Below are 14642 nucleotides of genomic sequence, written 5' to 3' on the forward strand. Positions count from 1 at the left end.
GTGCGTCGTCGTCCCCGCGTGTAGTTGTCGTCATCGTCCTCACGTGTTGTTGTTGTCCTCATGTGTCGTTGTCGTTGTCGCGTGCCGCTGGCGCCTGTCGTGGTGAGAACGGGGCATTGGGGTGGTGGGGCATACATACCGTTGGCCCATGACATGGCAATGTCATGGGCGCCGTCCCTTGTTCTTGGCCTGTCCTTCCACGTTGGCATGGGCATCGTTGGTGTGGGCATGAGTGTCGTTGGCATGGGTGCGGGCATCGTTGGCGTGGGCGGCGTTGGAGGGGAGTGGTGAAGGGTGGTGGTGGTGGTGGTGGTGGTGGAAGGGAATGGGATGGTCACGGAAGTGTGACCATGGTGCAAATAGAAGACATGACAATATGGCACGCCCTCAAGTAAGTCACATGACCTCACCCCGCAGACTGAACAAAATCATGAATCATTATTGCAGCTATCACTGACCCACACTATATGTAAATTATAACCTTTCCATTCATTGATCAATAAAATTGTAAGTAATGCTTGTATATTGTATAGTCTATTTTCGCTTTTTTAGTAGTATTCATATAGAATAATAATAATATACTGGAATGACTGGAATCCACTGGACTCCACTGGACTCCACTGGACTCTGACTGGACTCATAGTCCACTGGACTGGGACTGGACTCAGGAAAGTGGCTGGCAGTCCAGTGGGAGTCCACTGGACTGGACTCCAGTGGACTGGGCATTCTGCCAGCCAATCTGGCCTGGTAAGAGGGCCACTGGAATCCACTGGAGTCCATATGGATTACGTGGGGGAGGGTAAAGACCTCCCATCAACCTATACATAGTCAAGGACACCAAAAACTAAATGTCAGAAAAGCAGACTACATACCCTTAAAAGTAGACTATACAAACTTATGAAAAAGCAGACACTACAAACTTTTCTAGTGGATGGCCTAGACAATTATATGTCAATAACTGTAGTCAAGGGTATCAGTAAATTTTTGTAGTCTGTGTCCAACTTTTGTAATATACAATTTGTAGTCTTTTGTGGTCTATGTCTGACTTTTTGTAGTTTCTTTGTAGTCTATTAGTAAACTTTGTAATCTATATCTGACTTTTGTAGTCTATCAGTAATCTTTTGTATTCTCTCAGTGTCAATTTCCCTTTTAGGGTATGCACCTACCTTTTTGGGTGAATTTTCCCACAATATGGTATTTGTAGCTGCTTCTCTTAGCTTTTTAAAGGTGTTGAAATCATGTTGTTTGGTGTTGTTTTCATGGAGAAAAATGCAAAAAGAAGAAAAAAACAGGGCGCTTTTGAAGATCATCTATCTCATATCTCCACAACGGGAACACTTTTGAACATAATTCAAACAGATTCATGAAGCTACATTGCAAGGCTACAACTTTCTTTTTTTGACCATTTTGGGAAGTTGGTCATGTGACCACCCTCCCAAGAGCCCATCATGTATCAACAATGAAATGCCCTGTACATTCTAATGAAATGTGCAATGAAATACACTGGACATTCTAATGAAACCACAATGAAATACCCTGGACATTCCAATGAAACATTCAATGAAATCACAATGAAATACCCTGGACATTCTAATGAAAGCATAATGAAATATCCTGGACATCTCAATGAAATATTCAATGAAAGCGCAATGAAATACCCTGGACATTCTAATGAAATGCACAATAAAAGCACAATGAAATATCCTGGTCATTCTAATGAAATATTCAATGACAGGGCAATGAAATGCTCTGGACAATCTAATGAAAATGAAATGAAATACCCTGGATATTCAAATGAAAGCACAATGAAATATTCAATGAAAGCCCAACGAAATATCCTGGACATTCTAATGAAAGCCTAATGAAATATCCTGGACATCTCAATGAAGTATTCAATGAAAGCGCAATGAAATCACCAGGGCAGAGATATGAGATCAGTAATGAAACCAGTATGAAGACTTATGAAATATATCTCAAAACCTCCCCATAGGTTATGAAAAGCTCAGACAATTACATGAATGAAATCAATAGGACATCCTAATGAAATGCCTCTCATAAACTTTGTGACAGTTCGTATGAATAGCCATGGACCTATGTCCATGTTTAATGATAAATATTGGTCACCACTGGTGCAAACTTGGAATTCTGGTCAAATCAGCAGATACTGCCAATGAACTGATACCCTTCAGCAAACCCTGAGTGGGAAGCTGATGGACAGGCCGCGTAGGACGATGAAGTGGGATAGTGAGGGAACAAGTTGGAGGGGTGAAGTATGACCTTGATCTCTGAAGCTGAAGACTGAAGCATGTGTCTTTCAAGGACGCCAAGAAGGCAATGAGAGGTTCCATAATTCTTGTGTCATGCAACAACTCTGTTTCTCTCTCATCAAATTCAATACAAACGAACCGGACTTGAGGTGTTGCCGCAATCAGCTTCCGCAGGTGCCTCCCGTACTCAACAACGTAGAAGAGGTCGCAAGTTAGCGAGATTTTGTCAAACAGGGGCATGGTGGAAAGGAGGATGATGGCCATACATCCAACAATGTCTTTGATGTAAATGTACCCATTATTATTTCCAATTATATTGGCACGAGCAAGGTATGTGCGTGCAGCATTGGCTCTGAGTCTGCGGTTGAATAAGAGTGCCGGGCTCAATAAGTCGGAATCGGTAAGGTTGCCAAGAATGACATGCAGAAGTTCATTTGGGAGATCAAGAAGAAGGGTGGGACTAGCAGGATCAGGAGAGCAAAATGTGTCAGGCTCTGCATGCAAAGGGGATGCCTGGAAAGAAAAGTTGAGCAAGAGCCGCCGCAGGAAAGGAACAAATACAGACCTGCTTCTGTCTCTTGGCGCGTGGCTGCAAGGATGGTTTGTCAGACCCAATCGCTGATGCATAGCCAGACCTCTGTGAGAACGTGGACTGAGATGATGAATATAGCGATGAGATGTACTTATGTCTGTTTGAGATCTTCTCGAAGAACCGTTACTGCGACATGACAATAGTATCTGAGACACCAACTAAGTCAATGGCGCATCATCCAAGACAACGAGCAAGTCGCACCTTTTCAACAAACGCTGCTGGCAGTGTTACTTGTCCAGACGAAGGAAGACGTATATTAAAAATGAGGTTTAAAATTTGAGGACTGAGGATGGAATTCGTGTATGTAACATGGGTATTTATCTCAGTTGTCCGGAAACTTACAAGACAATAAATTAGAAAGGTTGTTGCAGGAGCGGCCGAAAACTTACTGTGAAATATAGTTGCCCTGAGCACCATGGTGACAATACGAGTCACATCAATGTGACTCACAATAGCTGGAAGCTCTACCCTGCTGATGTGCACAATTAGCCATGGTCAGGTGATCACAGTTCATTGTACTTACTCCACTTCAAAATGGAGACAAGTATCATCTCCATTCACACTTATTGCTTTTGTTTTCTTCAATCATTCTTAGGTGTACCTAACTATTCCACATTTGATTCTGCAAGAGTATCTACAAAGTGTCTATGCGTAGGAAGTACAATTAATAAAAGAATAGAAGGGATTGAGTATCGCGCAGGGGAATAAGGAGGTATTGCATGAAGGTAAGGTAGGAGGAAGAGGGAAGAGGGCGCTTTTCCACTTGACATTGTATATGTACCGACCACTTCAGGGCTATCACTTCAGAACTTTAGAGTTGTCACTTCACAACTTTAGGGTTGTTTCGCTTCAAAACCACACGTGCTTTAGAAAGCGGAAATTACCGACCCCAATTAGCATGCCCTAAAGTCGCACTGCAATCCCGCTCACAAGTCTTATTCTTTTCCCCTTCTCCCACCTTCATCATTGTCACCTCCTTCCCTCACCAGGGCTCCCCCTTTTCGTGTAGCATAGAAATGTAATGTAGAATAGAACATTTTGTACCTTACTATAGATGATCACGATGAGTACAATAAGACAAAAAAAAAAAAAGAGACGTATGGTCGGTGCGGTATGAGCAGGCTAGATGGCACGGAGGTAGCTTTCGGCATAGTGACCCACCCCAGTATATGCGCTGCGTGATCTTTTTTTTTTCTATTGTGTCCTTCTCATTTAATCTCTAGCCCGATACCCTCTCAGCCATCCAATCAAGTCATGAATAACAGCTATATTCCTGCTGTAAGTTCTCGTCTTCGTTCGATTTCATCTGCTAACGCTATATACTGTCCAGTTTGAGTGTCAGCACACACTGGTCAAACATACTAAACCGTTGAACACTTTGAAATTAAACAAGGATGCTACGATGCTCCTCAGTGGTGGTATGTGTCCTCATCAATCCCCCGTCCCTGCATCGTTGACCCTGGGATAGCAGATGACGGATTGTTACTCATCTGGAATATCCTCAACAGGAGTCTCGAACAAACCATCTCCGTCACTTTCAATGGACCTGTCTCTGCTGCTTTCTGGACCCCAATCTCGCCAAACCGCCCCAGCACTACTTTCACATTCGGTTGTGCTGATGGAACAATGTTTGCTTACCATCAAACCCAGGAAGACATAAGTTTCTCCTTTTTCTTCTCATTATCCTATTAATTATTGATGCAGGAACCTTACCGCACTACATGTTTAGTTCCAGCCCACGAGGGTCATATTGAAACCCTTGCCTTCAATACCCATCACCGCCGCATTGCATCTGCTGGTAGCAGCTGCGCTAAAGTATGGCAGTTGGATATGGAAGGTCAGAATTTCCCCCCTCTTTTATCTTATTATGCTAATCCTGCTGCGAAGGACATTTCAAACTCATTCATACCCTCGATTCTGACCCATTCATCATTTGAAATGTCTCCTTCCATGACAGAGGCTCAAACCTTCTGATATGTTATTTGGAGTCACACCAAGTGTATGCAAGCGTTTGACATCATCTAAGCTGTGTATTTAAAATACTTGGCAGGCTCTGCATGAAGATCGAAAACTGGGTGAAGGAGTGGTGCCACAGTCTGCCCACGAGAATGTACACCCAACTTCTATTTCTTTTCCAGCCTACCCTACTAAATAGAAATGTTAGCAGGCATGCTACCATTTCTGGTGACAGTGGGACATTGATTGTCTCAAACCTCATTGATGGTGTGGATACATATGTGATCCCCCCTCAGGAGCTGCTTCGCTCGTTTCGGCATCCCATCAACTCCAACGTTCCATTGCTCGTTTCCTCGGTAATGGATTCTTCTTTGATTGTAGTGGGGAGTGATGATGGCTGTCTGCGGATCTATGACCACCACACAGGTCATCTGTCAATGTCGTTACCTCACAGGAAAGGTATGTTTTCTCCGCCGTGTTCTTGTTCTTCAACTTACTATGTGGTAGGTTTGGTCCAAATTGTTGATGTACAAGATCTTGTTCACTTCTCCCATTTGTCTTAACTGAATTCCATTAGGCAATATCGGACAACAGAAAATCTATTATTGTAACAGGAACATCTGACACTCATGACATTGCGATTAAAATCTGGGCACCGATCAAGGTATCCCATCCGGATTTTATCAGCCACACCACCCCGCTAAGCCCCTGTTAGGAAATCGCAGAAGATGCCCAAAATACCCCACCGCCACCCGTCTACTCAGCAGGATTATCCTTCTGGCAGATTGTTTGCATTATCTTAGTCTGTTGCAGTGTTCAAGCTATTCTTCTCAACCTCCCATTTGACAGAATTTCTGACCTTATACAGAATTGCCTCAAACTTAGACCTCATTTCCATCATTAGTTCATTGTATCATTAATTTGTGTAGTTTGATTGTATTTGAAATTGTCACGTGAGCTTTTTCGCAACGGCCCTAAAGTCAACATGTGAAAAGTAATTTCGAAGCGGCGGTGCACACTTTCCGAACTTCATACAAGTACGACTAGCCAGTATCGCGAATGTCAGATGTAAAGACTCATATTTAGTTGAAAGTAATTAGTAATGATCTTATGAATATGAACAGCAGGAGAGACCACGACCCGAGAATCGCTCACAGAAAGGCCAACGAAACGTAGAAAGCTCCAGGTAGGATTTCCCAACTTTAAGCATAGCTCTATAGATATTAAAAGCAAGGACCTCTAGGATGACGATATCAGCAGATTCATCGATTTTGAGGCTCAAGTTTCAGACAGGGAAGGTGAAGGTGAAGGAGACGAGGAGGATGACCTGGGTATGTAAAAGAGGATTAACATCTGGCGCTGTGCTAACATTAACTTCAAAAGATGATCTGATAGACGATGAAGAGCTGACAATTGGAGATTCGGATTCAACACATAGGCATCTTCTCCGCGAAGCCTTGATCCCAATCAATGACGACGAGTTCTGGGAAGGCTTTTTGCAACATTTGAATTCCGGTGGTCATTGACGAGAACCCAATCCAGGAGATTTGAGACTTGAGTCAGACGATGAGTTGAAATCCAAATTAGCTGTTGATGATGAAGGAAACGGAGGGGAAACCCCTCTATGGAACATAATCGTCAAGGTAAACTACTTCTTTTGCATTTGTCTAGCGCTAACTTGTTTAGCCTGGCTATGAGGAACATACAGTCTTTCGCGTCTTTCGTCGCCTTACTGACACAAGATTTCCTGCCAACTTCGAAGTACGAGCTGTCTTTGGGCAGCCCGCACAACCAGGCAGAGTTTTTTTCGAGGCTTCTTCCTGAGACAATGTCACCAGGCTTTGTCAAGGTCTGCTGAATGTCTTTCCGTCCAAAATTTCCGTGGTGTTGCAAGTCCATCCTTTCTCCTCGACGTCCACATAGTCCCTCGAGTCATATATGAAAAGCCTCAAAAGCGCGGTGATGACAAAGATCCCATAGACAACAAAGACGACAAACACTTTTCAGGCAAATACAATCCCAACCCCGAATTACTGAAAGAGTGTCAGCGCTGGCGCCCCCCTCAAACGTTATTCAACCTGACAATAGCAAAGCACCGGTTTCGAAGGGCGTTTCAGAAGTGAAACTGCTACTCCTTATTCAAGGGAGTTCTGTATGATGAAGATGGATATGCACTTCTACAACAATTGGATACCGACTGGTATGCCCCAGAGGATGCTATACCGACGCCTGAAGAATTTGCGAGATTCAGTGCCTGTTCTGAGATTCCACTTGAGGCAAGGACGGCGACGATGATGAAGATGGCCACCCACGTCTTCCGCCTGGAGGATGCTGTTAAGATTATTGAAGGTGACAAGAAGGGGCTATTTGGACGGATTAGCAAGATCAAGGGGAATGAAGCAGATGTTTTCCTTCCGGAGAACGGACTCACATCGACCTTACCCCTGTCATCGCTTAGAAAAAACATCAAAGTCGGAGATGCAGTACGCGTAACAGCCGGGGTTCACCAGGGGTTCATTGGGTGGGTTGTGAATAAAGACAATGACAAGACAGGAAATGAAGTAAGTACAACTTTTTGAGTTACATTTATCACTGATTTCAGTGTCTAGGTAGGAGTTTCTCCTGGCATCGTTCAGTTTTTTACCCCAGCGTTCCATTATAATGCCACAGCCACTGACTCTAAGCTTCCTTTGATGGCAGCACAAAAGGACGCAATGAAGGGTGACCCAAATAGTCATCTCATCGGAAAGCATGTGACTGTTACCCAAGGCAACTTCAAAAACTATCGAGGCCATATTAAAAGTATGATGGGTGATGGAAGGGTCCTTGTTGAACTCGGGGCGCAACTGCACCGCCCAGAACCTTTCAAGATTTCTTCCCTTCACCTCAAGTATGCTTTTATATACATCATAAAAAAACTTTACTGAACACATTCCTAGCATGGATGCAGGGCTCTTTCCAGTGACTTCCCTTCCCCTGGTGCTGATGGCTGGCCCCTCCTCTGACTATCTCCCCTCGCCCAATACGGCCAACCCAGCATTGAAGAATGTTACCCCCTTACCAATACCATATCCTCACATGCTCCACACGGCACCACCTGAAGTACCAGCAACCCCGCTTCCCAACCCTGGAGATATACCTGCAAGTCCTGCTTGGAATCCCAGCTCATGTACCCCTCGCCCTGGCAATGATGGTGGAAACATCCAAACAACTACATAGCGCTTACTGACGTGATATGTTGCAGCCCCTCCCCCTTACTGGCTCAGGGATGGTTGCTTTGATGGGATGAGACTGAACCTTTGGTTGGTCAACACGGACCCCGATTTTTATGGTGGAAAACACGAAGGGAAGTGCGGCAAATTTTGGGAGGTCATTGGGGACACAGTCAAAATCAAAGTCGGCTTTCTAACATTGGAAGTCCCTTTCAAGTATCTAGTACCAGAAAGACTGGAAATGGCACGTCAAACGGTCACCGCCTTGGATGGCCTGCATAAAGGGCATCAATTCAAGATTCAGTGTTTTAGTCAAGACATCTGCGGATGCTCTGATCTGAAAGCGAAGTCATATAGGAGAAAGATCGATGCCAAAATCCCAACGAAGGACCTTGTAGTAACCCAGGCATGTCTTTTGAGCGGGGCTGAGCAGGGCTATGAGCAGGCATTCACTATTTTAAATATGCATAATGTTGTGGGTGCAATATATACTCCAAAAATTGCATTTGGTGAATTTCAGATTGTGCCGCAGGTTCATAGGTGTCAACTTAATGTGAATGTGGAATTGAAAATGAGTAACTTTTATTGTCTTCTACACTGATTACAAAAGGTCAACAATGAGAACCTCTCCCATAGCTACCAAACATTTTCAGGTTAATCTTTGCAGCAATTGTTCAAATAAGTGTTTGATGTTCTTATTGTTCAGCATTATCGAATTAAGTTGATCAATATGTAACGCATGCTTAATTGTTTTATTATTTTACATGTGTTTAGGATTATGGAGGTACCTTTGTCTCAAGCACAGATTGGACACTGTCTCAAGTGTGATATGCTAATGCATTATCGAATTAAGTTGATCAATATGTAATGCATGCTTAATTGTTTTATTATTTTACATGTGTTTAGGATTATGGAGGTACCTTTGTCTCAAGCACAGATTGGACACTGTCTCAAGTGTGATATGCTAACAGAGATTGGGTAAATTTGTCATTTGAAGGGATTCAACACGGATTGAATTGTGCATAGTGGTATGCGCACGGAATTGGGTTGCTGGTTATTTTGCTGTACGAGTTTTCGTGATTTTTTGTTTGTTAAATGCAACGGTCGAGGAGTCAAGGGATGTTGTTTATATGTTATGGTATCAATTTATACTGTCCATATGGTGAGCATGTCTATCTAAAAAAAAACAAGAGATGCCGATGGCATTTGTATAATACTTATTCAGAGTGAGGGACGGAAGGATGAGGATGTGATACTGAGCATTTTGATTTTGAGCTGGAAGTGGTGGTGGAATTGGGGTTGGAATTGGGTTGTGGGGATAATTTTACTACAGTACGGCTTGTGTCTGTGACTTTTTGATTGTGTTTTCAACGAGGGTTAGTACAATTTGGGAAGTTGAGGGATGTTGCTTTATACAGTGTGAAGGTGTGCGGTATAATGCAATTTATTTATGTTCTGTTCAAAAAGGCAAACATGTGTATTTTCTTTCAACTTTGAAAACATGTACAACCATCTATCTCTCTGTCTGGGAGTCAAACCCAGCTTTTGCACAGATCAATGGCTAGGATGACAGGCACATGTACTAACCAATATACTAACAAAGAGTGATTAGATTTGTCATAAGAACATTGGATTGTGCATAGTGGTCGATTCAGCTTGAGATAAAGAGATACATCTGGATTGAACCGTCCTTCTTTCATACTAGGAACGAGCCAAACCCCAGCTTCTGTGAAATTTTTTCAAATGTATCAAACCATCCTAAAATTCTTTAAGAGATTCAAGATACACCACATAGGGTATTATATCACAGTAACGATCCAACAAGTGGAGAGTAGTGTTTGAAAGTTAGGTTAGTTAACCGGAAAATAACCGGAAAATAACCGGACCTAACCGCAACACTAACCTAACCACGGTTAGGGTTAGTTGATTTCGAAAATGGAATAACCGGTTATTTTGCGGTTAACTAACTGTTAAATAACCGGTTATAACCAGCCCTATTATACACCTTCAAAACGCACTTGAGAACGTCGAAAACGCTTAAAATTTGACTAAGTTACAGTCAAATCTCTAAAATATCATTCAAATGTGTAGACTTTCAAGGATAATTGCATAAATATGTCAATTATTCACCGAATTTAGCGTTCTTGGGCTCGTTTTAAAGCTAGAATATGCAGAAATAATATCTATCAAGATACATATGAGCATATTTGCCTTGTTATAACCGATTCTTTATTTTTCGGTCCTAACCGGTTAGTAACTGCAAATAACCAACCGTAACTGGTTAGTTGCGGTCCGGTTAGGTTATTTTAGGTTTCGGGACAAAGGCTAACCAGTCTCAGTCTCGGTTAGAGCCCCTGGGCACCCAATAACCAGACCTAACTGGACTTTTGAACACTAGTGAAGAGCAAAAATATATGCTATCCAACTTGATCTTCCAAAAATCAGAAGCACAAACCACGACCTCCCAAATTTCGGATCTACTGGTTATCCAATCTGATATTATAAGCGACAAAAACGAGTGAAGAAGTCTTTGACTCTCTGTCCGGGAATTGAACCCAGCTTTCGCGCAGTAATAATCAAGTAATGATGGAAAGCTTGACATCAGTGACAGCGCGTGTACTGACCGACATACCAACAGAGATTGGTTAGACCTCGATTATATCCTGACTTGAAGTCTTGACTATTGAGCGACACCGTGACTCTCAGCTAACGTAGGGGTGGCGTTGAAGCGCCAAGTCAACGGTTTTATCTGGTAAGAAAAGGATCAGAAAATATGTACCGAGTGCAGCGCACACATATGGCAGATTACCAGTAACCAAACACATACCAAAGAAATGATAATAATGATATGTGGAGCATGTTGGCTGAAAATTTAACCTAACGTATGCGCCATCTGCCACACTAGGGCCCGTCAACGTGTCAGCGGCGGGTAACTTAAGCGAACTGCACGTTGACTGGTCACTGCACGTTCAATATGCTTTGTTTGCGCCAATTTGTTTGCGTATGCATCACAGTCAGGTGCATCTTCAACGTCTCCATTCTGTTTGCAAATTGTTTCTGTGGTTTCGTTTCCACTGCCTCGGAGAGTCCAGTGAAACAAAGGGCGTTGGTGTCAAACTTGCTTCTGGGAGTCCAATCGACCTTACCTGCGATTAAAGGGACACTAAGCATCTCTTTGAGCAATCTTTGAGACGACTTCCGCAATGAGTTGCCTGCTGGAGTGTACGTCCGTACTTGGGACTCATGGTCTTGCATTATTCGTGGGCTCCATTAAGGTTTCACAAATCACACGAACAACGGTCATACTTTGACTGGCATACCAGTCTCATATCTGCTGTTCTGCAAAAGAAATGTGAGGTTAGTCATCAATTTGCAACATCCGTCGTTTTTTGAGTGCATTATAGAAATTAAACAGGTCCCTGGTACGTTGGTCCGGCTTAAGCACGCCATTCCTCCCTCCGTATTGACCTCTTGCAAGCACCACATGCAATATTCATCCCAGAGATGAGGGTAGCGTTTGATTCTGGAGCAATGCGAGCATTGGGTCAGTCTGAAAATCAATTAGGCTTATTGCACTCTCTTGCCGTTCCGTGATTTCAGAAGGGGTTCATTAAAAGCGCAGTCCTTTCGTCCTCTTCGTTTCCCCTATTTCCTTGGTACCATACCCCGGAATGTCGAATCAGTTCACCGCACATCCATTTTTTAGGCCGCTCCGAAACGAATCTACGCACTCCTGCCGACTGGAAATGGACCAAAGATGTAATATTTCCACTCTTTTACACAGGCCATAGGGTCCTTCAGTTTGGGGTGTTTGTCTGTTCAGATGAGCCCCATTAGGCATGACTCGAGGCCAGATTTCATCGGTACTCACTGCCATCAACCACTATAATTGGACTATCTTGGTGTCGAGCTCCCACAAGGGGCAAACAGCTTTCGTCGCCAGGTAAAGAGGTGGTAAACAGTAGATAACTATGTTAAATCATTTATTCCACACTTGCAGAAAAAATGAGCAGTTAGATAAAATTATAATTTTCTTGCTTCAGAAATGAGTGATAAAAGTAAAATGTTGTTGCTGGAGTAGGAAGATGAGGGTTAGCCACAGCAAAAATGACGAGGCAACAATTTAATGTCATTGAAGGCTCATTCTGACATGCGGGAACAGGAACAAAGAATTTACATATTTGCAAAGCAACGAGGTGATCTGGCCCGCATAAGAATGTCTAATTCCCTGGCAATTAGTTAAATTCTTTGTTCCAATTCCTCATGTCAGGAACAGGCTTTCAATGACAATAACTTGTCGCCTCATCTTTGTTGCTGTGGCAAAACAGGGTTGATCTTTATCTTCCTACTCTGGCAACAACATTTTCTTTTTATCAATCATTCCTGCAAAGATAATGACCAAGAAAATTTGAATTTTATTTAACTGATCATTTTTTCAACAAATGTGGAATAAAAATTTTGACATAGTTATTTACTATTTATCACCTCTTTACCTGGCGATGAAAGCCGTTTGCCCCTTGTGTCCGGATTGTCGCCAACGCGCCATTGTTCGACATAACGAGACGGCGACAAAGGAAAGCGCGGTCAGGTGACGACTTCCGAGGCCACATCTGACAACGCGTGGGGTGCTATAAAATGTTGTCGTCCTGCTGAGGTCTTTCTTCCACAAACTGCACCGAACATAGTCGCCTTTGACTTGACATACACGACCTCTGCTCAATTTACGCAACTTTTACATTCTTCCTCACAAGTCCTTGTATCTGCAACCTATCTTCGCTATCAATAGCTTCATCCATGTCTTCTGTCATCAACAACAACATGCTCACTGTCTATTACGAGGTATGTGCTTATCTCTCCCAGTTTTTGTATGAGGATATACGTAGAGCGTCACACTCCCCAAAAGGGGATAAGGCTCATCCTCGACACAGTGGCGAGGATGAGAGGACGTGCGACACAGTTGGACACATCCCAATTGGGTGAGGTGACAAACGCGCTGTCACACGTCACCAGTCTCTTCTCATCGTCCACCACGACCATCGACAATTGGCCACGAGGACCCACCACTACAATCGAGGAACGGCGACGACCCCCCACGAACAGCCAGGAGGGCCCACCCCCACCATTGACGAATAGCCACGAGGGCCCACCACCAGGATCGACGGACGACGACGAGTGCCCACTAACGTCCACGGGGCCACCACCAGTATCGACGAATGGCTACGACCGCCCACAACCACGATCGTCGAGCGGCCATGGGTGCCCACCACGACGAACGGCCACGGGGGCTCATCACCACATTCGACAAACAGCCATGGGCGCCAACGACCATGATCCACAAACGGTCAATAGCACCGTCGACGATTCCCCAGTCTGCCCCCATCCTCCACCCCCGCTCTCTCCCCCACAGACCCACCTCGCATAACCCATATTAGTAGGAACAAACGGCACAACTGTTGAGACACCGACCCAACACGACTCAACGCCATCGTCTACGAATCGACACCGACATGTCGAGCCAAACGCCAGTGTGAACAACCAGCTCCGACGTCTCGAACCCAACGCCAACGCGTAACCTCTGTTTTGAGCCCATTACCAGCATATACAACCGAACACTGACATTTTGAGCCCAACGCCAGTGTGTACGACCAACGCCGACCTCTCTAACCCAATGTCGGATGTACGACCCCAACACCAACGTGTAGGGCCGAAAGCTCTGTTTCGAGCCAAACACCAGCGTGTACAGCCCGATGCGAGTGAACGGCAGACGGCGAGGATCAGGTAGGAACCCGCATAGACATCGTAGGGGCCCCTACCGTTCTCGAGGAGGAGGGGCTGTCTCCTAATGTACATAGCCTCCCTTCCTGTATCATAAGTTGTCTATAAAATCTACACTGTTAATTACATGAGTACAGAAATTTTGAACTTAGAATAATTTTTGAACAAATGGTCCACATCGGGGTGTGTTGACAATATTCAATTGTCGACACACTACACATGAATTGGTGACACATTGCACACAAATGTGTCGTTTATTTACCCAATGTGTCGCTTTGTGACCCTATGTGTCGCTGACCCGATTTGGGGAGTGTGTTACTTTTCGTATACACTGCCACAAAACCAAGACCATAGAGCCCCAATACTAATAGAGCCACTTCAAACTTCGGCCTTCTTGCCCATCATCAATCAACTCCATCATGCCTCCCCGCCGTCCAATGTCCGCTCTTCGACGGAAGAGGTTACTTTTCTCCTATGCCCCGGATTGGTGAGTTTGACTTCATATCACATCTACTGTAAGAGCTAACAAGGCCGCAGGATTCTAACCATAGTGCTCGCGTACGACCTTTCCCCTGCTCACTTCAAACATTGTTGGTTGAAATGAACATATAACAGGGCAGCGTTCTTCGCGTTGGACAAGGTGCACGGGTACAGGAGGGTGTTTTCGTTGGAGGATACCTCGTACGTTTACCCTTACTCTTTGCTCCCTCAACGTCATTCTCAGTTATTGCTGCAGGTTACGACACCCGTACGTCCTCTTCTTCCCCTTTGTAAGAGACACGTTAACTGGATCGAATAAACAGGTTCGCAGAAAAAGAACGCGTACCCGTAAGTACCCCC

The 14642-nt window shown here is 44.1% G+C and overlaps 5 protein-coding genes across 5 annotated transcripts; 4 read left to right on the top strand and 1 right to left on the bottom strand.

The window, feature by feature from the left end:
* Window positions 1–2154: 2154 nt before the first annotated feature.
* Window positions 2155–3896, bottom strand: LACBIDRAFT_327691 (uncharacterized protein; the record flags this gene model as incomplete). Its single annotated transcript, XM_001881663.1, has 8 exons — window positions 2155–2311; window positions 2407–2780; window positions 2833–2856; window positions 3061–3142; window positions 3249–3265; window positions 3310–3328; window positions 3383–3386; window positions 3818–3896. 8 exons carry the CDS (start codon window positions 3894–3896, stop codon window positions 2155–2157), a joined length of 756 nt encoding a protein of 251 aa, XP_001881698.1.
* Window positions 3897–4113: 217 nt separating this feature from the next.
* Window positions 4114–4613, top strand: LACBIDRAFT_298240 (uncharacterized protein; the record flags this gene model as incomplete). The annotated part of the gene is made up of 4 exons (XM_001881492.1): window positions 4114–4137; window positions 4190–4277; window positions 4331–4519; window positions 4564–4613. 4 exons carry the CDS (start codon window positions 4114–4116, stop codon window positions 4611–4613), a joined length of 351 nt encoding a protein of 116 aa, XP_001881527.1.
* A 303-nt stretch (window positions 4614–4916) lies between these two features.
* On the top strand, window positions 4917–5719 carry LACBIDRAFT_298241 (uncharacterized protein; the record flags this gene model as incomplete). The annotated part of the gene is made up of 5 exons (XM_001881493.1): window positions 4917–4969; window positions 5027–5274; window positions 5323–5342; window positions 5393–5479; window positions 5531–5719. The coding sequence occupies 5 exons, from the start codon at window positions 4917–4919 to the stop codon at window positions 5717–5719; spliced, it is 597 nt and encodes a 198-aa protein (XP_001881528.1).
* A 1387-nt stretch (window positions 5720–7106) lies between these two features.
* On the top strand, window positions 7107–8034 carry LACBIDRAFT_298242 (uncharacterized protein; the record flags this gene model as incomplete). Its single annotated transcript, XM_001881494.1, has 3 exons — window positions 7107–7376; window positions 7425–7705; window positions 7755–8034. The coding sequence occupies 3 exons, from the start codon at window positions 7107–7109 to the stop codon at window positions 8032–8034; spliced, it is 831 nt and encodes a 276-aa protein (XP_001881529.1).
* A 4787-nt stretch (window positions 8035–12821) lies between these two features.
* LACBIDRAFT_327693 (uncharacterized protein) lies at window positions 12822–13449 on the top strand (the record flags this gene model as incomplete). Its single annotated transcript, XM_001881495.1, has 2 exons — window positions 12822–12866; window positions 12931–13449. The coding sequence occupies 2 exons, from the start codon at window positions 12822–12824 to the stop codon at window positions 13447–13449; spliced, it is 564 nt and encodes a 187-aa protein (XP_001881530.1).
* Window positions 13450–14642: the final 1193 nt, after the last annotated feature.

Source organism: Laccaria bicolor, genomic scaffold (assembly GCF_000143565.1).
Source record: "Laccaria bicolor S238N-H82 LACBIscaffold_13 genomic scaffold, whole genome shotgun sequence".
Taxonomy (NCBI): domain Eukaryota; kingdom Fungi; phylum Basidiomycota; class Agaricomycetes; order Agaricales; family Hydnangiaceae; genus Laccaria; species Laccaria bicolor.